The following is a 25,666-nucleotide window of genomic DNA, read 5'->3' as shown; positions in this document are numbered from 1 at the left end:
CCACACACTACCCCAACACCTCACTACACACTACCCCAACACCTCACTACACACTACCCCAACCCTCACCACACACTACCCCAACCCTCACTACACACACTACGCACTACCCCAACCCTCACTACACACACTACACACTACCCCAACCCTCACCACACACTACCCCAACCCTCACCACACACACTACCCCAACCCTCACTACACACTACCCCAACACCTGACTACACACTACCCCAACACCTGACTACACACTACCCCAACCCACACTACACACTACCCCAACCCTCACCACACACTACCCCAACCCTCACCACACACTACCCCAACACCACACTACACACTACCCCAACACCTCACCACACACTACCCCAACCCACACTACACACTACCCCAACCCTCACTACACACTACCCACCACACACTACCCCAACCCACACTACACACTACCCCAACCCTCACCACACACTACCCCCAACCCTCACTAAACACTACCCCAACCCTGACTACACACTACCCCAACACCTCAATACACACTACCCCAACACCTCAATACACACTACACACTACACACTACCCCAACCCTCACTACACACCACACACTACCCCAACCCTCACTACACACTACACACTACCCCAACCCTCACTACACACTACCCCAACACCTCACTACACACTACCCCAACACCTCACTACACACTACCCCAACCCTCACCACACACTACCCCAACCCTCACTACACACTACCCCAACCCTCACTACACACTACCCCAACCCTCACTACACACTACCCCAACACCTCACTACACACTACCCCAACCCACAGTACACACTACCCCAACCCTCACCACACACACTACCCCAACCCTCACTACACACTACCCCAACCCTCACCACACACACTAACACCAACACTAAACCCAACCCTCCCCAGGGCATCTTTTCTAGACAATAACATAGTGTTTTGTCAATCTATGATCTGGTATAGCTTTGAAAATCCCATTGTGTCCACAGGCTCCCCTCATGAGTGTCAAGCATTGTCTGCGCTCTCCTCAAACTCAATGATGTGTAGCTGCTTGGAGCTAATTAGCGGGACCACAGATGTTGATGAGCGGAGCAGCGTAGCTTAGCTCAGTAATGTGGCTATGATGAAACTCCAGCGGTCTGTTAGCATCGGTGTCCATTAGCTTTAGATTGCATCGGTCCCCATCTTCATTGTGTTTGCTTTGGTATCTTAAAAAAACTCAACGATGATGGTGTGATTTGAAACCTAATGATTAAAACAACAACTAAGAGGCTAGCCTGTAGTAAAGTAATGCTAATCTGTCACCACTAGGCTACACTCACAGACAGTTCTCGTGAGGATGATCACCAAGGTAAGGACATGATCTAAAGCTTTTTTTTTTTTATGATCATAGCTTCCTGCTTTTCCATGAATCTATTTAGAAGGAAAACTGAGTGTGAATTATAAAAGATAAGACGCGACGTCAAGCTTCGCCGTGTTCGAGAAAGAAATGGAAATCAGGTTTAAGTCAATGAGGCACACAGCCCCTGATAACTGCCTGATACAAGTTATGAAAGAGGAAAGACGTCCACAGCTCACTACCCCTTCAAAAGGGGGAGACAAAGGCAGTCGAGAAATGCTGAAAATATTCAAGATGAACTGCACCGATGGGCTCTAACGCTGTGACTCCGTGGTTTGGTGTCTGGGGGTTTGTGCTTAGCGTTGCGTGCATGTTCACTGGTGTCACCTGGTGAGAGGAAGAGGAAGTGACAGAGCTGAAATGAGGCAGAGCTGGGATCCCATTTGTGTCTGGGGGTGAGGGACGATTCCCAGGAGCTCCATCCTGCAGAGAAGAGGCGTCCAACGGCGTAGAGAGCCAGATGCTCCATCACACCACCCGTGTGTGCTGGCTACGATCAGAGCACCTCATGGGATACGGTAGCTCTTCTGTTACTGGCGCACCATCTCCTACATCTCCTATTATCGCCTGTACGTACATACCGCATGCACTGGTCCTCACAATGCAGGTTAAGTATCAGAACACAGAATGGAAGAGATGTGAGTACAGCAGCCTCCTTGCTATAGGACAAGACTCAGCAGGTCCAGAGGGAGACAGCGGTGGTAGGTTGGTGTTTGCATGTGCGTTTGTGTGTGCACGTACCCGCTTGTGTGGGAGATGGCTTTCATTGAAACTATAAACGGGTGAACCCTGCCCTCCATCTCGCACACACCCCCACCATCTCTCTCTCTATCTCCAGACAGTTAGCTACAAATGTTCCCATCCATCTTCTTGTCCCATTACATTTTTTTGAATGATGTCCCTCAAACCATTAAAATTGATAGGAAAGAACAAAGGAGGGAGGAAATAAAAACGTGCAGCGTGATTGATCTTGTGTCCACCCAGGAGAGATTACACTGAAATATAATCTGGCCCTCAATGCTGTCTTCCCATTTCCCAGGAATTACCCAGGCCCATATTTCTATGTCCCCCCCCCTCATCCCCCGTCACCAACCCCTCGCTCCGAATGTACTTCATCCTCCAGGATTTTAATCAGAATCCCGATCTGTCAGCCACCAACCGTGTTTGATTGCAACAGAAATGGATGTCTGCTCACATTGACTTGTCTGGTTCAGGATTTTCCAGCGGCAGAAAATTACATCGAATATGCTGACTTGATCGTTTTCCACTTTGCCTGTTTACAAAGCGGTGTACAGTATTCACCTCCCCTTCCCAGTCTCGTGGTGTCTAATGCTATTCACATAGTTATCTGTTACAGAGGAGACTGCAGTGAATTACATAACCAGGGATTTACCTCAGAATGCAGAATCATAGAGTTCCTGTTTTAAATACACTGTATCAGTACACTCTCTGAATGCCGACTCAGGACCGTTGATGCAGTCAGGAAACATAACAGCTAGAGCAGATATAATCGCTTTTAACAGCAGCTGATGACGTTGTTGTTGTTGTTGTTGTTGTTGTTGTTGTTGTTGTTTATGATGTTGTTGTTGTCTATGAGCATTTGCAACCTGATCAACCTGACAGGAAAATTGAATGGCAAAGTAGTTCTAGATTACATGTGGGGTTGTTTAGCTCTGAAACCCGCTGTAGGATGCCTCTCCCCACTACCGACGGTGACACATTGATGATGAGATATGAAGTCAATGGGTTTTATCAGTCAGTCTTCTAAATCTCATTCAGGAGGAGCGCCGGGGATTTAAGAGGGAGGTTGATGAATTGACCTTTTGCTGTTTCCGTCTCTTTCTTATCCCAATAAGAGCCGAGCTGACCTTTTCAGCCATGTATCAAATCCCTGGACCCTCCACCCCCCCTCACCCCCTCTGACCCAAACACAAGGTGGCTCTTCAAAATGAGTTTTATCGCCACCACTCTCCCTTCTCACCCCTTCTCTTTCATCTTCCCTCGCATTTTGTAGCCTCCGCTTGAACATACCTCACAACAGAGCACACAGTCAATCACTTTCCTCTTCGAAAACCGCATCTTTTGGAGCTATATCCTAAAACATGATCCCGTGTGTCTACAATAGATATTTTGGGCATCTGCCATAATAATGGTCTTCAATGGACTGAGAGAGCAGTATGGAGATGTTGAAAGGCACTGGAGGATGTCTTTGACATGTGATGTCACTGATATGTGACACGTGCTAGTGTTTTGTTCCCGCATGTCGGCAACCAATCAAAATGTTCAGACTTTTATTTTTGAAACATGGAAATACATTTCAATGTTGTTGAGCATCACAACACAAACTCGCTAGTCAAGCCAAAATACTAGATAGTGTAACACTACTTTACATTGTTAGTAGGCTCACAAAACAAGCTGTGTTAGTTGTCTAGCGATGTGTCATTGATTTTCAACAACGCAGAAATGTATTAACTTTTTCCGTGTCTGAACATTCAATCGGATGCCGACATGCGGGCCGACGCACTAGAATGTGTCACATATGTCTATGAGCCAATTAAAGGAGCAGTCACTCCTTAAGGTCATGCTCTGAGATCCCTCTTCCTTCGGGTGACATCATCAGTACATCAATTAAACTGTACGGGAGGAATTTGGCCCATCTGACGAGGATGACCTCAGTGTGGCGTCATCCACCCCGTCCGTCCGCGGAAGTGAGTAACACGGGAGCTTGTCTGCGCGTGTCGGTTTCACAACCTCAAGATCAAACGCCATCAACTTCAATCAGAGTGGAGGAGCTGTAGAGAAGATGGGCTCTACTGCTGAGTGTTTAAATACTTATCCCCGTAAAGCTGTGGCACCTACCTAATGAAACACACCTGCTTTAAAATGACTCATATATTCACGAGTCACTGCATAATATAGAGCTGGACAATGACATGGAATTGCTTGGCTACTGTGGCACTCTCTGGCTCTCTGCTTTGTTGCCTCCATCTGCACCAGGCTCCTTTCTCCTCAAATGAATCAAAGGGCTTTAGAACCATAAATCTCCTCCTTTTACTCCGATAGAGTCATTATTAATAGCAGTCACTAGCAGCCCCTACTACTTCACTTCATAAATGACATTTTATGCATTTCAAAGCAGCAATCTTCTTCTTTTATACTGCAGCGTAAATCTAGCCTGAGTGGTTTGTTGTCCTCTAATGAAATGCATAGTGTGTGTGTGTGTGTGTGTGTGTGTGTGTGAGTGTGTGTGTGTGTGTGCGTGAGTGTGTGTGTGTGTGTGTGTGTGTGTGTGTGTGTGTGTGACATCTCATGTCGGCGCAGCAGCAACGTCAACATCAACACTGGACTGAGCTGAAATTTCAAGGGAAGCTTGCCTGTCTCCCTGCTGCTGATCACTCCGTCTCACATGCAGTGTTTAAGAGTGTAGCTCTCGATGAGAGTATTATCATCTTCACGCTAGAAGCTAGACTGCAGGTTTTACCAACTAGGCTGAATCTTTCCATCTGGCTTCCTGACAGTCATAGCCCTCACTGTATACACCACGGCCATGTGCAGATCACTGAAACCATATCGCACATCCTAAATGGTTGCCATGCTTACAAAGGACTTTACATAATGTAGGCACGACAGAATTGTGGACTTGATATCGAAAGATATCGGCTCTACCTTTGGGTCCTCTGCATCACTGTACAAGCACTGTACTGTTAAGCCCAGCATGTTTGGCCTTCAGGGGTGTTCCATGACATCTCAGCCAACACCCCTGACGTTGTGGTGGTTAATGAGAGTAGTAGAGAGGTGTTAATTCTAGAGGTTGGCTGTACCTTTGACCACGGCCTGGAGGAAGCCTTTTTAACCAAGTTGCTGAAATATCAGCAACTCAAGCTGAACATCTCACAACTATGTTGGTAGCCTGGGTCATGTTCACAAGCTGGTGGTTAGGGGCCTTCAGATGGCCCACATCTCCAAGAGAAAGGCTAAACAGTTAGCATGGTATTGCTCTGCTATTATCTGTAGCCGCTCAATATGGAGACGGCGTTGCTTTTTGTACCCATAGAGTAGATATAGTTTTACAGTAATGCTATTGTATCTGTTAACCCACATTTGAAACATCCTCTGGGTTAATATTGTACATATGTACGATGGTTGCTGTACAGTCACAAACGTAAATGAATGACTCCCAATGAACTGATTGCGCTGTTAGTGTTGATGTCCTTAATGCACTTTGTATTTATGTGGACATAAATAAAGCATTTAAAATGTGTGTGTGTGCGCGTGCGTGCGTGCGTGTGTGTGTGCGTGCGTGTGTGTGCGTGTGTGTGGAGCGACACCAAGCCCAACAGCTTGGGCTTTCCACTTTGAACATTAGCTAAAACAAAAAAAAAGCTATGGAACACACACGGGAGGTTTAGCGTCTGAATCCCGGGTGTCTCTCAGTTGATTAGCCGTGTTTAAGCAGACAGCAGGACCCTCATTAACTCATTAGCATATTCTCAAGGAGACGTCTTCTTGCCCAGTAAAAAAAAAAAAAAGGACTGGCGTTTGAGGAGAAGTATTTGACAGTATCCTCCATTATTTGAGTACCTCACTGAGAGGGGGGTGGGGCTAACTGCCACACATCCAAGCACACAATGGACCCAAGTGGAATGAATGGTAGCATCAGCGCTTTGTACACTTGTTTTTCTATTCTTTGTTATTTGGCTGAAGCAAAGATGTCGGCTAGAGAGACCTCTCACCTAAGCCCACAAGACTACGCTACTTGTCTGGTTTTCTACAAAGGGCTACCAACACATGGCAGCCTGCTGACAAATTGTGTGCTTTATTGAAAAGAAATCCCTAGGAGGAATGATAGAGAAGAACTGACCTTCTAGATAGACACAGAGGATGGTACAATCTGTTTCGTTCTCTTTATCACTTCCCAAATGATAGTGCCACCAAACAACCTCTTCCTTCGCTCTCTCATCCAAAGGGAGAGAAAGGTTTCCATTTGTTTGGGGGGTGCTGTTAATGCCGCTAGTGGATTTGTGAGAGAGACAAGGTTACCCTCTTTTCTTCCTTTTCTGCTGCTTTGCGAAATAAGAGAAGACCTCGAGGAATACAGGGGACAAATCATCCCCTTATCTACACCCTGCAATAATCCAGCGTCCAGTTTCCCCTCATGCCTATAGCCTTAAGATATCAGCTTCTACCATCGCTTGTGACATTTTGGAAAAATAGGACAGTACCCGGAATAGAGCCGCCCATTTGATCTTTTTTGTTGATAAAGGAGGTGACAAAGTCATGTGGTCTTCCTGTTGTTGCTAGCTCCCTCCCTCCCTCCCATCCCCATCCTCTCTACCCTCACCTCTGCTCTGGCCAGGTGTGCGCATGCTTTCATGTGTGTATGGGTGTGTGTGTGTGTGTATGGGTGAACGATGCTGAGACGGGGCAGAGGGATTAGTGGTGGGGGTAGGGCCGCGGTGGGATGGCTAGGTGTCACTCCACAGGTCAGTGGGCACCCCCTGCAGCTGCTCTGATAAGCCGCGGCTGACAGGGGGCTGATGGGAAGGGTGACACGCTCACACCTCCCTCCCTCGGTAGCTTGCATGGCAGCACTCCAGGGAGGAAGCGATAAGAAGCTTCCATGAATAACCACCCCCCTAGCCACATTAGCATTCTAGCATTTACCGCTAAAGGTTCCTCTTCACAAAAGAGTCGAGGCATGAGAGGCTTCCATATCAGCTATTATTAGACGCTCGACAAACTCCACCCTCATCCTGCTTGAGGTGTGCTTTTGAACAGTTTGTGTTGTCGACTAGCACTTTGATGCATGTGTGTGTCTGTGTGTGTGTTTGTCTGGGTCTGTGTGTGTGTGTGTGTGTGTGTGTGTGTGTGCGTGCGTGCGTGCGTGTGTGCGTGCGTGCGTGCGTGCATATGTGTGTGCGTGTGTGTTTGTGTTTGTTTGTGTGTGTGTATGTGTGTATGTGTGTGTGTGTGTGTGTGTATGTATGTGTGAGTGTGTGTGTGTGTATTGGAGTGACTCTGGTTAAATGTTTTTCGGGGAGGCTGGATGAGGTAAGGTTTTATTGGTGCTCCTGTCACACTGACACACTGACACAGTTCCATAGACTGTTTTAATGAGTCGCTTTCTCAATAGGACCATCACAAAGGTGTAAAACTCCAGGCTTTGTCAGATGAAATCAATTCCTTGTCAATGCTGGGGTAACGCCAGTCACCACGGAAGAGCAAAGGTAATGGATTCCGATTATAAAATCAATTTGAAAGTCCAATAACATTAGAAGCCGAAGCGAGCTGTACTCCCGGCTAATAGAATTGCAAATCTTGAAAGAAATCGTACTTTCCACACAGATAATACATAAGAGTACGCCTGATGTTAACCAGTCATGTAAATTATTTATCATATTTCATGTAACATAACCATAACCCAAAATGTCAAACATTCAAATGTCAAACCGCTAAATCTTTCAATCCAAGCCATACTTGGTGTTATTCATTTCAATATTCACGACATATCACGTCTCAAGTTCCATTCGATCGAAGAGTCTTTATGCACCGTCTTAAGAAGCAACAAGCACAGAATTTCTCTAGAATTCCCTAGCAGAACAGAAGCCCACAGAAGAACACTGAGAGGCAGACTGGTGGCCATGTTCTCTCCCCCACAGGCAAGGCCACGCTGCGGTAAACCCAGCACCTCCTACACACCAGAGCTCCTCTCACAACCCTCCCTCTCAGCCTCAACACCACCAGACCTACTTAAATACTGTCCTGGGGATCCCACCTGCTTCATGTAACACCCACCTCCTTAACACACAGGCATAAGTGGCATCAAAATGTCCTTTGACTTCTCCTGTATCATACGTTGCATGCTAATATGCACATTATTCTCTATTGCCTTCATCATAGAGCAGTATCGGATCTCATGTCACGTCACATGATCTCTGTGATCATTCATGACAGACGGACGGTGAGCCTAACTTAAGACAGGATCTCATGCTCTCATTCAATCTGAGCCGTGGTCAATCTGAGCCATGTGCCCTGTGGCTGTGTGTGTGTGTGTGTGTGTGTGTGTGTGTGTGTGTGTGTGTGTGTGTGTGTGTGTGTGTGTGTGTGTCTGTGTGTCTGTCTGTGTGTGTGTGTGTGTGTGTGTGTGTGTGTGTGTGTGTGTGTGTGTGCCACAGTGCCAGGGGAGTGCTGAGTGGAAGTCCATTAGTGTCACTGGCGTGTCTCCCCCGCTCATCACCAACACTCAGGGTGTCATCGCTCATGTCAGTTCCCCTCTGTCGCCCACGGCCGCCTGTCAAACTCGAAGGGGACGTAGCTGGCATCATAACGTAGGCAACTCAACCAAAACGCTGATTTCAGGCCGGTCAGCTCATACAGAGAGGCTGTAGTGAGATCAAAGAGCAAAATGGTGTTTTATGACAAAACAACAAAATCCTTGTTCTCTGTTCACCAGCTACGGGTAGCTAGCTACAGTATACGATTCCAAGGATGGCTAGGCTGTAAGACTTACATATTCTCCATTGTCTGTAGTTGTGGAGGAGCTAGAGGGGAGTTGATTTGGAAGCAGTGCTTTCCTCGAAGGCTGCAGTGGGACCTGTACAGCCTGGGGGAGACACACAGAGACAATCAATATGATAAAGTCTGTTTTTACACTGGGTGTGTTTTAGACTGGGTCTGTGTTTGTACTAATCAATTGGAAAACCTGTTTTTAGAGGCATGGATGGGACTTGAAGTTGGTCTGCGTCCACCTGAGGGTTGATATTCATCAGAGTGCTGACAGAACACTGTGAGAGGAGCAAACAGATAGCTCCCTAAAGAGTGTTGTTGTTGGGTCTGTGTGTGTGTGTGTGTGTGTGCGTGTGTGTGTGGTGTGTGTGTGTGCGTGCGTGCGTGCGTGCGTGCGTGCGTGCGTGCGTGTGTGTGTGCGTGCGTATGTGTTGTACAGAGAGACAAAGAGAAAGGCAAAGACACGACCAGTCCATCATATCATTTCTGTCCAGCTGTCTGCCAGATTCCCTCCAGCTCTAGGGAGAGATTTATATTTCAGGAACACAAAGCACGGAAATATCTAGTCTGCTTGGGAAAAAATCAATCACGTTTTTCTGTTCTTTGTTTAGAAATGAACTCTAGTCACATAACTAAGGGAGTTCCGCCGAGTCCCACTCTGTCTGACAACTCAACATTGCACAGTTCACCCCAGTGAATGGCCCCAGGTGAATGTTATATAGGTCAGTGTATGACAGGATGACGGGAACTAACGGGTCTAAAACCCTACAGCATCTCACCCATCCACTCTCACACCAGGTCTATTGATTCGGAGCGTGTGCCAAAATGTACAATACAGAAGAACGAGCTAGCATAGCTAACTGTATCATTTTGTTTGGAGAACCTAGTTCTCCATTTATTCAGTAGTAGTTGCCGCAGGTGTTTTTCGGTTCCTTTTAAATGACTTAGTCTTTTTAAGTCTTAAATACACATGATGTGCATTATGTTGGTTTGAATTCCATTTTGGCATAACTACAGTTTTACCATACTGGCAAGACTTGTATTAAATTGAATTGTTTGATGAGAAAAGCTGTTTGAGTTTAAAGCCTCCCCCATAGACCATTTACCCCTGGTCCACCGACGACATTTTGGAAACCTCTGAACCTCCATAGTGAAATGTTGACGTTATTTAGAAAGCAGGGGAATGTGTGAAACAACGAGAGAGAACCAAATGCAACAGATGCAAAGGGAGTCTTTAACAGGTTGCCCTAATGCTGTTATGGGGGCAATTAGCATTTGTCATGGCGACGTTCCACTCAGCCACAACTAGTCTGTATGTTTTTAAGCACAGATTTCTTTTCAGTTGCAATATGGTTCATATTTGTGCTGGGTTCACTAATTGTCTCCATCGCCGGGCCCCTCCGCCTGTTTCACTGGTTTCCACCCATAGAATTGTTATCGGAAAAATCACACTGGAACAGACGCTTTGCTCCCAAGCAATTGCGCTCATCTAATTATAAAACACTGGGTGAATGCAGAGCAGATGCCCTCCACCGCTCCCCCCACCCTGCCTCCCTCTGCTTTCCAATCGCGGAAGCCATTTGGTCTCGTTCTAGTGTTACATCGGCTCCACATGGAGCAGTCGTCCTTGCCAAGTGCTGCCATGGTATAAATGAACCTAATAGCGCCCCCCCCCCCCATACCCCCATACCCCCACCCATTCACCCCATCCGGCTGGCTTGAACAAAAGAGCTCTGGGTTCAGCCGATCCACCTGTGTACTGTGGCCTTGATGCCAGAAAAGTCTTCCTGGCGTGGGGCTTGGAGAGGAAAGAGCACCTGGAAAGAGAGGGGGCACGCCGGGTGTGACTTCAGAGGACGCCCAAACTAGCCAGAGCCGATGCTAGGTAGAGCTGGGCCACTATTAAGCACCATAATGCTTATGGTGAGGGGAGAGGAGGAAAGTGAGTGTGCGAGGGGAAGAGAGTGAGCCTCTCATGTGCTGGAGACAGCAGCCGCCCAGCAGGCTCCATCAGATCACCTCCAGAGTCCACATTTCTGGGCCCTCGTCCTACCTCCGTAACCCCCACACCATGCATGAAGGCTGGGAAGAGAGCGGCAGCTGTCACCCTGGTCTGGCCAGAGGCTTCGGTCTTTTCCGCAGCCAGCACCGACCGCGTTCTCTGTCTGGTCCAGGCTGGGAGACAGAACCGGCCCTGATGTCTGTCCCTCTGTTTTTCTTAGGATATATTACCTTGTTGTGGGCTCTGAGTGGCCTCTTTACTGCAGTCCGCACCGTGGCCCGTGATTGGTTAATTGCTGATGAAAGATTAATGTGGGCTTAATGATTGTGCTAGGGACACCTTCTTAGACAACAGGGACCTGGCACCCGGCTATAGGAACACACACACACACACACACGCACACACACACACACACACACACACACAGGCAGGCGGGGCAAGGAAGCATCCATTACACAGTCCGATCATAAATCTGCCTGGGAATTAACCAGTGAGTAGAGAGGCTGATTGCTGCAGAGGTCTCAGTACACTCTCGCAGGAATGAGAATAAATGAGCAGGCCCTCGCGTGAACACTCCTTCATTACGACCATTAGCCAGACCAACCAAGACCTGATGATGGGAGAACGCTGAACACAGCCAATAGTCAAGAGCCACACGTGGCCCACTGCCGGTTCCCATGGCAATCTGAAGCCCCCCCAATCCAGCACTGATGGATGTAGTCGACCGTGTCATCTTTGGCGATGTCGAGATTTTCTGAGTGCTGACAAATGCATTAAAGTGTTGCCCGTGCTTGGTATGTTCATCAACACAATTTGCTTGATCAATTTTGAGAGGCTGCAGAATCATTAATCAGTTAGTGTGTAGCGCCCGGAAATCACTTCATACATCCTTGGATCCGCTCTTCAAACGCCAGTGCCAGGTGTTCTTAATCAAGAGTGGTTTGTTTGCTTGTTTTTGTATGAATTATAAATGACCAGGTGTGCTACTTTTTCATTTGTGTATTTCCTCTTGAGTGGTGAGGTACTGTTACAGTTCATCCACCACACACAAGCACAAGCCTCGTTGTCAATATCCAGGGTGATGTAAACATGTTTGACAGGAGTTTCATTACATTTAGAAGGGACCCGGCGGTGACATCTATTTGTTATAATCCTATTGGTAACTAATTCCATTAACAAGATATATATCCTCTTAGTGGTCAAAGTGAAATTAAACATAACACTAATCATATTTATTGTAATCACAGATTATTATCCAATATCAGAATACAGTAGTTGCCTGAACAAAGCTCGTCATTATGAAGTATTAAAGCATTATACTACAGTATACATTACGATAGAGGAAACTGCTTGCCACAGATGGAGAGTGTTTGTCTTCTTCCTGTCAGTATGCCATGTTTTCGGCCAGTGAGTCGGAGTCAAATAGACAAACATAATCAAAGGAAAACCGTTTGAGTAATGAGCCTAGCCTGGAACTCACTTACACTTTCTCTCCTCCTGAAATGCACAGGTAGTTACAGTATCCATTTCTAATACAGGCTCTTGTGACTATTAGTTCTGTCTCCTTTGTTTCAGCGGTGTAATCGCGAACATTTAAAGCCAGCGGGGGAGCGTAGTCTCTGAGCCTGTGAATCGCATCCAATTTTCTTTCACTTCCTTTTGTTTGTTGACTGGAGGACCTGAAGCCTGATGAGACCGGAGAGTTCAGTGAAAGACACAGATGTTTGGTTCGCCTGACTCCACCCTGACACTTCCACTGTGTAGAGAATAAGCGCCACGGGGATGCTGTGTGAAGCAGATTGATTACACTTGTGATCATTCTTCTCAGATAATGTCATTCTTTTTAATTGTGGATTGTGCTCCCCCGGTCTTTACACGTTCAGATCATCACTAGCAACTCATCATTGTCTCATTGTTAATGCTTGTCCTAATTGAACAGCTCGACTATTCATTGGAAGTTTGGGTGCTTGATCTTGTTCACTGCTGCGTATCCATCTGTTGGAGCCGAGGTGGATCTGTGACATGCTGTTTTTCCTCACATACTGAAGTTTAACGGGTCTTTCTTGACTTTAAATGCCAGAAATTACAATTGGAATTTCAGATTACAAGGACATCTACTTGTCATTTCTAGTGGAGAGGCCCTCTTCAACTCTCCCTTTGCGTCTGTTGAAATGCAGAGAAGGTTATACTAAAGTAGTTCTAACTACTTCAGTCACTGGCTTTTCCTTTCAGCTCTGGAGTCTCAATCCTGTATATTATTTTCATTTCTCATGAGCGATAGAAAGGCCATGGAATCTTCTAGACTCCAGGTAAACCTGACACTTCATCAAACCACTGGCCATTTACCTGTCAGACACACTTCATCTCCCCTGACTCATTTCAAGAGCCCCGTATTAAGATTTGAAGATCAGTTTAAGGCGCAGGGGGGGAGAATGAACGGGATATCAGTCCTGTAGCCTGGGTCTACCATCAGCAATCCTAGCCTATTGTTCTCTCTGGGGTTGGCAGTATTGACTGGAACTGTTTGCTCTGAGTCGTCGAGCCAACCTGCACTTTTACTGGTCCTCTCTCCTGTCAGGTCTTTTGTGGGCGGTTGACATTTGGGATGGGACACTAATTGCTCTATCAGGCTCTGGAGAAAGTGGTTAAAACAGCCGCCTCCAGCAGAGGACGGTGGCAATTACGTGCATGTGCATCGTCAAGAGAACTCTTTTCCACGCCGTTCCACCAGGTGAGGATTTGAACAGTAGTTGACATCTCTTTCTTTCTTTCTTTCATTTCTCTCTCTATGTCTCTCTCTCTCTCTCTGTATCCTTTCTTTCTATTGCTACTTTCTTTCTTTCCCTTTTTAGATGTTCCTCTAGCATGCAGAGCCTCTCCACCTCACCAGACTCTCAATTACTGTCTAACAGGCAGATCAATGGCTAGCCACAGGGGTCCTAAGTGACCCATCAAATTCTCCCAGTTTATTATGTTGGATCATAAAGCTTCGCGCTGCACCCCTCTGACCACCAAGCCTCATTCTCCCTCTCTTGTGATGAGCAGAGGCACCGGCATAGCATGTGACAGCCTTGCAGACTGGGGGAAGAGGCGGTATGATGAGGAGTCATACGAGACGTCTTTGTTGTGAGCGGCGAGTGCGTCTGACATTATGTAAATAGTGCTTATCCGATGCTAATTGCCCTCCAGTGCGATGTGCTTTAAGTGGCAGGAAGTGCATATTAATGTGAAGGAAGTTACTCCCCGCTTTGAATTCCTCCCCCGGTTCGCTGTAAATAAGACATGGGGCTGGCATCCGATGTCACAGCAGGTGCCGCCCGCTACCTGTGCATTCTCCAAACACACACGCTCTGGAACAACAACCCCTCATTCTCTGTTTGAGAAACAAGAGAGTTTATGAGACAACAAGTTAACTGAGTGCATACATTTCGGTGCCATTCGTCTTGTGTTTCCACACGCATTACACACAGGAGGACGATAAAAGTGATAAAACGTGTCATTACAACCGAGGAAAGGGCCACTTCCTGTACGCTCCGTGTAATGCAACACTATGAGGTGGAGTGTAGATTCTTCTAGAAGAGAGACTTGTTTTCTTCTTAAACCACTTACTCACACACTCAGCATCTAGAGAGCTGTTCCATGACAGTGCCTACTTGTTTTTCATCCAGTCAGCATACGGGTGGCACCATTACTCCTTACAACGTTGCCTTACACACCACGGGGGCCATTTTGCTGATTTGTACAGCATTTAGCTACAGCCATTATCAGTCATCACCAAAAGAGGCTGCTTAGCCATTTAGTTCAGTCATTGACTCAAGTAGTGCTTTTATCTTAATTCGATTTTCTCACTCCGTTTTAGATTAAAACTAATTTTAAGATAGTACGATTTTATAGATTAAGCACAGCGATTAACCATGCATCTTCACATCTCTTTAACATACACGCTGTACATGTGTCATTAACCTTGAACAGATTCAGACGGTTTACTTTGCTGCCTTCCCTCCAGTCCCATACCGTGTTTGGAATCCACAGTAGAAATTCATAATTCAGCTGAAATAGGATACAGTCATTACCATATATTTATGCGGTAATCTGTTCGTGATGAAGATGAAATAGCTTATTGATCTAATTACATAGTGAAGTGGCAATAAGATGGAGGATATAATGTACCCGGCATCTCTTAAACCTAAGCTCAACCACAATACAGAATCCACTCGCACTGTCTGAAAGCGATTGAAAAATGGGCTTATCTTAAGTAGTATCGTTGTTTGTTGCGTCGCGGTGTGTGTCTGATAGTGTTGGGATCATCTTGGTGGGTTGCCTATCTGACCAGACATGGAGAAGCTCCTTGAGGCTGTCTCCGTATGGCAATAACCCAGCAGCACTGACCCCAAAGCAGCCAGCCAGCACAGAGCACCCAGCAGCAGTGACCCCAAAGCAGCCAGCCAGCTCAGAGCACCCAGCAGCACTGACCCCAAAGCAGCCAGCCTGCCCAAAGCAGCCAATAGCACTAGACCAACAACGGGCCTTTACCCTTTTGCCATCACCCAAAGCCTAGAACAGGAGGGCAGCTATAGATGGCTTCTATATTGGACAATTCAAGGAGATTTCTTCATATATTGTTTGGTTCAAGTCTTTTGATCATTGAACATTGCCCCTTTGTAACAGTTATACTTGCATAGCAAATGATAATAATGGCCACACATTGTATAACACAGAATCGCTTGTTTAAGGCAGCCAATGAAATGAAATGCAGTGCAAGTTGACAATGGAGCTGAGATAGGTTGTTATGCAACAAAGCGAGCACTCCACTCCTCCTGAAGGTTGAGCTTAGCGAGGAAAATTGGTGGAATTCATCAAATAGCACGCGAGCATAAAACTTGACAGAACCGATTGGGTCTTTTAATGTGAAAAATAGCCCGAGGGCCTCACACAGTGTGTTTTATGTCGGCGAAGGGTTAAAGGAGGGTTGTAAGTTGGTTCATGTTGAGATGTTGGGAGGGATTGTCAGATTTCCCCGGTGGCCTGGTCTTTTTTTACTGCAGTTCCATGTCATTGGAGCATTGCGGCTAGTGCCCAGAGTCGCTCAAACAGTGTCTCTGTCTGTCTGGGGGTGATTTATGCAGTCATAAGGCCTTTACTGTAGCGGACCACTGCTCATATTTTACACTGACACTTATTATTGAAATGAGACATTTAGGCATTGGACTAGGAATCTCAGTCCTTTTTTTTCTTTTCTGTTTGCAGCAGTCGAAGCAGTAATATTTGCTTCACAATAACATACCTAGCATTGGGAATTGCTTTTTGTGGATTTAATGCCACTTCTTGAGTGTTCCCTTTCTTCCACCTGCATGTTGTATTTTTTATATTTTTTATGAAAATGGAAATTGATTTCTGCACGCTCAAAGGCTGAGGTAACAATGCATTGTTGGGGTACTGGAGCAGCGGTTATTCAAGCACTTGGAGCCACACAACTGGCAGAGCTCGGCTGGCTGGGTAGGCTCCCCTGCAACTCACTCTGCAACGAGCCGTGTGCGCCTGCCTTCTCATTGTGCTCCAACGCTATTGTTGTCTAGCTTAGCCTGGAAAAAAAAACAGACAATGCCGAGCTGTGTGTGTGTCTGCGTCTGTGTGTGTGTGAGGTTTATCTAAACAACGGCTTGTCCCATTTTATCCTGAGTGGGATTGACGTAATGCTGTTTTCCACCCTTGAGCTGTTTTTTCTTTTTTTCTATTAGCGCTGTGTGGCACAAGTGTTGTCCTTCAGGGATGCAGCTAGCTGGTCTTGCCTATCTGTGGAGCGCAGCTGGAAAGGCCAAGGCATTTCCTCCTCCTATATCTCTCTATCTCCTCTGGCAGTTTGTATAAACTCTCCCCCGTCCTTCTTCCCAGCTAGCCAGCTCTATCTGTGGGCTCCAGTCCTCCTTACACACAGCTGGCTGGGCCCTATCACTCCGGGGCCATCTCACCTGCTCCCGTAAGGGGGAGAGATGGAACAGGCGTGTAATCAAGAACTGTAAGCGCTATGCTCCTGAGGCTGCATGACCTACATGTTACACTCTCCCCATCTGCCTGCTTATTCTTAAAACCCACAAGGCTGCCACTCAAACCAGCAGGAGACGTGGTATAACTGAGATACAGTACTAGCGTACAAGCGAAGCACTCAAGGTTACAGATGTACAAGGTTAAGTACAAGCTATAAATGTGCGGTCGACTGCAGAGGAAAGCATTTCCTTTATCAGTGTTGTTTTTAGGTTAACAAATAACAAGAATGGATGTAATTTAGTCTAATGTTTTTTCTCCGTCCTGCATGCTGGCGATCCAAAAGATAGATAGCGACAACAACAACAAAGAAAACACACAAGCAAACTGTGTAAACTCTCTGAAGTTACAAATAAAAACATTTCATTAAGATTGTGTCTTGGCAAGCTGTAAAACTAGGTATGTGGTTAATTTGAAACCATAAAAGAGCTAATGGTGTATTAGAGTATATGGCCGGGAGCTGTTGTTCCCTCATACACAGAAGTCCATCAATCACTCCCATCCAACTGTAATCCCCTGCTAGCTACAAGGAGCTTTCCCGCCTGCTGCTACACTGTGAAAGACTCTGGCACACAGCAGCAGCAACATCAGACGGGGCTAAAGTTTACATCTTAGTGGATAAACTGGCCCTTCTTCACATTCACTGTCAGGGCATACTGCCCTCAGTCTATTAAGGTATTGATGCCTTTGGTCGATAAGACAAAACTCTGACAGCAAAGGAGCCCGAGGTGAAGGAGTTTGAGCATGCTCAAAGGACTCATTCCTTTCTACCTACTGTACTGTTACTTTCATTGAAAGGGTAGATACTGAATAGCCCATCTAAAGTATAAGGGAGATAGCATAGTTAACCTAAATAAAAAAAAAATAGAAAAGCGGGTTTCATCTCTTTCTGTTTCACTTCAGTAATCCAGTGTTGCATTTGTTGTTTTATTTGTTGTGTGAGAGATGTGATCGTCTCCTGGGCTTTGAATGAAAACTGCGTTTTCTAACGACCACAGCTGCTGGCTATCCATGTGCAAACACAAACAGATGTGCCACGCTCCAGCCATTCTCCTCCAATATCCCACAGTGTCTCTTTCTTTCCAAGTCATATTGATATTTCACACAGGAACAAACAAGGGAGCTGGACAAGGAAAACAGGCCATCATGAATAAATATTATCCCCATCATCATTGTCTATCTGTTGTTCCGGTCAATAAGGATAGCTCATGTTGAGCTTTCGCGAATTGAGCAGTTCGAGACATGTTGGTGCTCTCAGAGCTGTGTTTGATACGATCAACAGTACGGTTTGCTAAATAATTTGTTGCGAACAGCCTTTGTTTACCAGTGGGTGTCAGTGAATGAATATGGATCGACATACTTTGTATGCAACGCCGGAGAGGAAAGTTTGTGATAGTGTAACCACACTGAAATCTGTATGCTGCAATCGTTTTGGTAAAAACAAAACGAACAAACAAAGATGTGTAGATACAAAGGTATGGGATTGCACCAGAATCTCTCAATGTTTGATGTTGCTCAAGAGATAGGGGCATGCTTGCGGATGTTTCTTTATAATGGGAAAAGTTACTCTAGGTCTATGGCATCATACCATGGATTGTGTTGAACCCAGAACCATTACTGTTTGTGGCCTTATCTGGATCCTTCTCCATCTCCTCCTCTGGCAGAATCAGACGCACGCATATACAGTAGATCCACACGTGCAGGAGTTAGTTCATATTCCTTATGTTGATTGGGGATTAATTGTTCCATCTGGCACTCGTAAAAATCAAAGAAGAGGAAAACCCCCCTCCTCCTTTGCCTGACATGATTCTCATTGTATCCTTGTATTACAGCCGTGTAGCGTCAGTAAGCGGTGGCAAGGCTAGGGGCTGAGACTGTACCAGAGGGAGAGCTGGGAAATTTGATCATTTTTCTCGGACTGTCATACACCATAGGCAGCCTCATTTGTCAGCTCCAACTCCTTTGTTTCCACTAGACTCCCCGCTCCAGTATACGGCTCCTATCCTCAGACAGACACACACACAGAGAGAGAGAGAGAGAGAGAGAGAGAGAGAGAGAGAGAGAGAGAGAGAGAGAGAGAGAGAGAGAGAGAGAGAGAGCAGAGCTAACCCTGACTAAACAAGCTAGCTGTATGGGCTAGGATAATTATTCACAGTCCTAGTTTTTAGCACAATTACAATGTGTGCTGGAGTAGTATTTAGCAACTGCTGACTGGCCACAAAGAAAGAAAGAGAGCAGGTTTTGGGAAGGAGGGAGAGACAGCGGACTGCATGCAGTGCTGTTGACCCAGTTTATCTTTCAGGTGATTAATGCAACATCACTTCACACAAAGGTCATTCAGCCACTAGGGGATAAGACCAGGATACCACAACGCAGACCGTCTGGGGGAGTTATTTATGGACTCTGTTGTGGCTGGAATTAAGTGTGCGTGTGTGTTCGTAGGGTATGTCTCAGACATGATCATAGCTGCCAATGCCCCTCTCGGTGATAGCCATGGGCAGCTAGCAAGAGTACCTCACATCCAGCACACACATCCTCAAGGAGTAGGGTAAAAGAGCGTTTTCAGGTGTTACTGACATGGCTGTGAGTAGAATTTCAATCATTGATGTTGAGTGTATTATTATGTGATCTTCTGATGTAGTCACAAAAAACCGTAACACACTGTTATGTCATTGTTATAATCCTGTTATAAATGTGTTACGACGTTTGTCCACAGCAATCTAGATACTGTATGTCTATCCTCATACTGAGTATATGCTGCAGAATATAATCAACCATGTGTCACGGTCTGCTGAAATTGTCTGCAATTCTCAAGTAAAATTACCAAAAAGCTTTTTTTAATGTGTTTTTCCAGGGGGGTTTTCATATTACGAACATTTAAGTGTTGAAGTACTTATCATTTGTGAATTGGATTCACTGTATGACACATAATTTGAAAGCTTATCTGCACTTTCATAATCTGTAAAAAACTGAAAAATGACCTTGCCCTACTTGGGGACTTTTTCACCAGACCCTGTCACATATTGGAACAAACAGGTTGGCTAAAGCTAATTGCAAATCAATACTCCCTGTCTCATTAGATTCCCAGGTGGCATCACTTATGAAGTATAGAGTTGCCCAGAGATTCCCACTCTAGGGCGAATAAAATTGAGGCCACTTGAAGTGAAGTACTTTACTATACACTGTATGTTTTGAATGCTTTTTATCAAATTAATTACAGGCAGTCAAGCTTTTAACTGTTGCCTGGCAGTATTTCTGCAGTTTTACAATATTCTTTGTCAAATGTAGATTAGAAAGCTCTGTTTTCTTTCCTTTTCCAGTTATAATTTTAACTACTTTCGACAGCCGTGCAGCTCTACAATTGAGAGCCATATTTGAATACAACACTGCAAGAGAATTGTGCCGCGTTGACCATTTTCAGTGAGACTATCTAAATTATAATCTCTGGTTTCAGAATAATTACAAAGCACACAGCATTTCATACCCGTGGGTACTTTTGCAAGCTAATACAAGATAAACAGAGATGGAGAACGAGTGATACTTTGATGTAGAACCAAGGGCTTTGCACAAAGTCTGTTGAATGAAGTCATCTGTATTTCCTACGCATAAGGTTTTGGTGTCAATAAGGTATTGTGTGTCAAGAATCAATGAGATGCAATCTCTATTTTTTATTTATTTATGGGTTTATATGTGTATTTATTATGTCATATTACAATGGTCTGAATACCATAATGCCTGAACTACACTCAGGAATATGATGATGAATATCACACATTTCCTGTGACTCAGACAGTGTGGTCATCTGAGGTCATACTTGATATCCTGCTTAAACCCACAGATCCTAGCCAATAGCCACCCTGAATAGAGGCCTGGGGGAGGTCTCACTGCAGATCCTAGCCAATAGCCACCCTGAAAAGAGGCCTGGGGGAGGTCTCACTGCAGTCTTGTTTGCCTATTAACACTGACATCATCCTTTCGCTCGTAGATTTACTTTTTTCTTTTCTTATTTGCTTATTGAAATTGCATACATAAACAACTAATGGACAGTAATCCTTTTATACACATATTTACACAGTGACTTAATGGTGTTGGTCATAACAATACCGAATCAGAATCAGAATCGCTTTTATTACATCTTAATGGACAAGTACACAAGAGTCAAATTCTTTATAACACAATAATAAAAATCCACCTAAAAAAGTAACCCATTAAATACATGCAGTGATGGATTTTTCAGTGGCTTCAATAGTGCAAAACTGCTGTGCACAGTACGATGATATGAAATGCAATATAATACAATACAGTAAGGTAGTAAATGAGTCCAATGGTGTACAAGTAATCCAGTAGTGTGCAGTATTTATTATACCGCAATATGCTCAATACAGTAATAATACCACACTACTTATGGGGAAATGATACCAGATTGACCATGGCATCCTGTAAGGCAGGGGTCCCCAAACTACGGCCCGCGGGCCGAACACGGCCCACCCCCACACTTGGACCGGCCCTTTGAACAACAACATTTCTAACTGCAATTGCGGCATTGCGCCGACGTGGTGGCGGGGCCGCTGTTTCGCAAATAAGTTAGCTTTCGTGTTTGCTAGCGAAATAGCTGATAGTTGATGTTGACTGCAAGGAGAATACATATTTGAAAGTACAGAATGCCTGAGAGCATTATATTGCATTATATTACATTACATTTTGAATGGTCATCTGGTGCCTGAATAGTGTGTTTTCCTTTACATAAATTAAGTGTTTGATGCTCGTTTAAGGACCCCCAGACAGCCCTGCTTCATGGGTCCCCCCGTGTATGATGAGGGTCCTCCCTCAAGTATCAGACTGTAAAACTGATTATATTTCATTGACATATCACTATAGGTATAAATTCCATCCAAATTCAACTGTTTAGACTTTGTTTGCATCCACCAGTGCTCTCCTGCGCGCAATTGCTTTGCGCAACCGCCTCCATTCCACTCCGTTCCATATTATTTTATGTTAGAGACCGACCCAGGCCCCCCATCACAGAAAGGAAAAATGATGTGGCCCTCACAGAAAAAAGTTTGGGGACCCCTGCTGTAAGGTGAATAGCCGCATTGCTCTACTGTTCAGTATGTCTTTTTTCTTTTCTGAGTGGGGCAGTCCCACTCATATTTTTCTTTTTATTGTGATAGAGACAGTAGAGATATGACAGGAAGGATGGGTGAAAGAGAGAGAAGGGATGACATGCAGGATATGTCCGCGGCCGGAATCGAACCGGGGACCCTGCAGCTACATGGTCGACGCTTAACCCGCTACGCCACCTAAGCGCCCCCTACTGGTCAGTATGTCTGATAGATTTCCTGTCTTCCTTCATCCAGGTGAATGGGAAGGACCTCTCCAAGGCCAGCCATGAGGAGGCAGTGGAGGCCTTCCGCAGTGCCAAGGACCCTATTGTGGTGCAAGTCCTGCGCTGCAACCCCACCACTGGCCGCACCCATGGCTCCCCTCAGGAACTCCACGTGGTGGACGTGTGCACCCAGACGGACATCACCTTCGAACACATCATGGCCCTGGCCAAGCTCCGCCCCACTACCCCTCCGGTGCCTGACATCTGCCCCTTCCTGCTGTCTGACAGGTACTGAGTTCTTAACCCAGACGTCTGGGAAATTGGGTTCTGAACCCCACTTGAGCTGGATGGGTTATCATGGCACACAAAAGTCAACATCACAACGTGACTCCAAGCTAGTAACACCACAGGGACGTGTGTTTATTGTGTGGTGAAGAATTAAGGCACACATCATCTAAAATGTTCAAGTATCGACCAGGGGTTTCCTGGAAAAGAACAAAAGAAAGAGGTTCATTCTTTTATTTTCCTTGGTTTTGTTCATGTTCTATTTATCAAAGCAAACTGTGAATAACATAAAGTATAGCATAAAGAATTATCCTCATGGGAACTGAACATTAGTTATGCAGGAGCTTTTTAGCACAAATCTGAAAAAATATTTTCTTTTGAACTCAACACCATCCCATGGATAATTCATTTCAAAGATCCAATGTAGGTTGGAGTAACATTTGGAGATCTGTATTGTCATACTGAGAACAAAACTTAAAGAAAATACAAATAATAATACAAATAATGGTTTGTGTAAAACGTCAACGAACCAGGTTAAGTGGGCAACTTGTGTCAACTATGTGCCATTGGTGTACATTGACACCACATGACCATACCCAACACTTTTGTTCACTTTTGATCATCGGATCCTTTCACCATCACTCAGTTAAACTACCCGCAGGGCCTGTTTGGAATAATTGGTGCTGCTTGGCATATCCATTTGGTTTCATGGAAGGTTTACAAGGTGATTAAACGAAATGGACTAATAAAAAGCAAGGCAACACAGTGTAACGTTTGTGCGCAGGCTAGTTACGGCCCCGAGGCGGGGAACCAAATGTAATCAATGTGTCCCATAAAACACACATCCTCCTCTTCATCTGTGATCAGGTGTTGAGGCCAAGATACTGACGATTTTATAGATACAACAAATGTTTGTTTCCCCCATTTTGAGCAGATGCCGTAAAGCTTTGTAATTGGCTTCTCTGCGCCCACACGGCCAAAGATGTTATGATGGGCAATATTGCAGCACCATAGAATAAAACATTTGGACATTTACCAGACGCATTTTGCCACCAAAAGATTGTTTTCGGGACGGAATAACTTTTTTATATACACAATGGGCTCGTAGGTAGATTGAAAAGCATACATTTGTAGGAACTCACTCGTTAGATGAAGGAGATGAAACACAGGCCGGAATGCATATGGGCTGGTCCGAAGTTTACACCAGAGTAAAAAAGAAAGTAGACTAATTAAGTTTTAAGTCAGTGATTAATAAGAGGGAATGCTTGTGTTACACATGCAGCATCAACACTCAAAGCCTCTTGACAGATCCTTTATTCTTCTCCTCCTACAAGTCTTGGTGAAAAGACAAAGGAAAGGAAATCATGTCACTTAAATATTCAACATATACAGTATGTGTGAGAAACTCACTCTTACTCTCTCTCGCTCTCTCTCCCTCTCTCTCTCTCTCTCTCTCTCTCTCTCTCTCTCTCTCTCCTAAAAGCTGTCACTCTCTCCACACAATGGAGCAGGAGTACTATGAGGGGACAGACTACCTCTCCACCCGCCCCGCTGACGGAGAGAGGACAGAGGAGTTCGAGTATGAGGTAAGACTTGATTACTTTCACCTCCCGTCAGTTCACACGCACACACACACACACACACACACACACACACACACACACACACACACACACACACACACACACACACACACACTTATACTCCTCCACACTCATATCTTATAAATTGTCTTTACCCATCAGAGGAACAGGCCAGGTCTTTTTGACTCTGACACAGACCTGTCCCTGGGGGAATGGAGGTGTCAGATGATGGCTCACACTATCACAGGAAACCCTCATAAACTGCATCCAAACCCTCATAAACACTGCCAATAGTGATTCTATTGTTCTTTACAATCTATGAAGTCATCATGAGAGAATACTGATGACACATGAGGAACATTATGTTTAAAGATAAAGTAAATCAACCCTTCACTGGTTAAAAGGGGGTGTAGAAAGGTATAAAAAAGGTGGAAGGAAAAACTGTTGAAGAGCAAAACAAGCCTCAGGTCGTCCTGCATTAATACGATGTGTCAAACCATTTCTCCCCTTCCATCTTCATTTGTGCAGAACTAACACACAGGTGCAGGGGCAGACACTCGGGTTATCATGACAGATGATCTTAGACACACACACACACGCACACACACACACACACACGCACAGGCACACACACACACGCACAGGCACACACACACACACACACACACACACACACACACACATACACACACATGCACAGGCACACACACACACACGCACAGACACACACACACACAAACACACAATCTCCCCTGATGTAGACACAGATGAGACAAGGGATGATAAACTGACTCTGTTTCAATACTTGGCGGTCTCGTTCCAAAGACCCCACACTCTGCTCGCACCTTCCCGGACTAATATTCTTTATTTCCAAGTCATTGAGGAGCAGGCAAACAGTGCTGGCTTTGACTGATGTATGATGATTACATTCTCCCTGTTTTGTTTCATTTGAATTTGTTGAAATGCTCCCACCCACTGAGCTTGACTTATTCCCTCTCCTCTAAAGAGATTTGCGCATCCACTTGTGTCGCCGGGCATGGCATTAAGGTAGCACATGTAATATATTAAGCCTCCTCTTTATGCCTCATTTCTATTAACAAATCCTATTATATTGTGTGTGCTTTGCAGCCTGCGTCCCTTTGTATTTCATGCTTGGAGAGGTATATTCCATGCTAACGCACCTTCACTTACCGTGTGTCAATAGAATACCCTCTGAGAACGAGGTAGTTACGAGCTGAATGCCTTTTTTCACATTGAGGCTAGTGCTGTTGTCAGTGCGGTGAGAGATTTCTTAACCTCACCCTAATTAAAAAGTACTATGGGAGCATTCTGCCATTACATCACAGAGGAAATGTCTCAATCTAATTGATCATTTTAATGAGCAAGAACATTGATGATTTCCTTTAGAGGAAGGGCAAGAGAACCCAGGGATCTGCGTTTGGTGAAGCAGAAAGATTTGTTTGTTTGTTCGTTTTTATTTCGCACACATTTAGAAGGTACA

General features: G+C 45.2%; 1 protein-coding gene across 1 annotated transcript in view; it reads left to right on the top strand.

Annotated features, from left to right (window-relative positions):
- The window catches only part of LOC308170339 (PDZ domain-containing RING finger protein 4), a gene marked incomplete at both ends in the record, with an annotated part of 42,107 nt that overhangs the window by 4,178 nt on the left and 12,263 nt on the right, over nt 1-25,666 (top strand). The window contains 2 exons of the mRNA XM_080545111.1: nt 22,329-22,585; nt 24,066-24,168. Of these exons, the coding sequence (XP_080401237.1) occupies nt 22,329-22,585; nt 24,066-24,168 (360 nt within the window). The remainder of the gene's footprint in view (nt 1-22,328; nt 22,586-24,065; nt 24,169-25,666) is intronic.

Source organism: Nansenia antarctica, assembly GCF_963989245.1.
Source record: "Nansenia antarctica genome assembly, chromosome: 14".
Classification (NCBI taxonomy): Eukaryota; Metazoa; Chordata; class Actinopteri; order Argentiniformes; family Microstomatidae; genus Nansenia; species Nansenia antarctica.
Note: the sequence above shows the minus strand (reverse complement) of the source record. Positions and strands in the feature narration are given on the sequence as shown.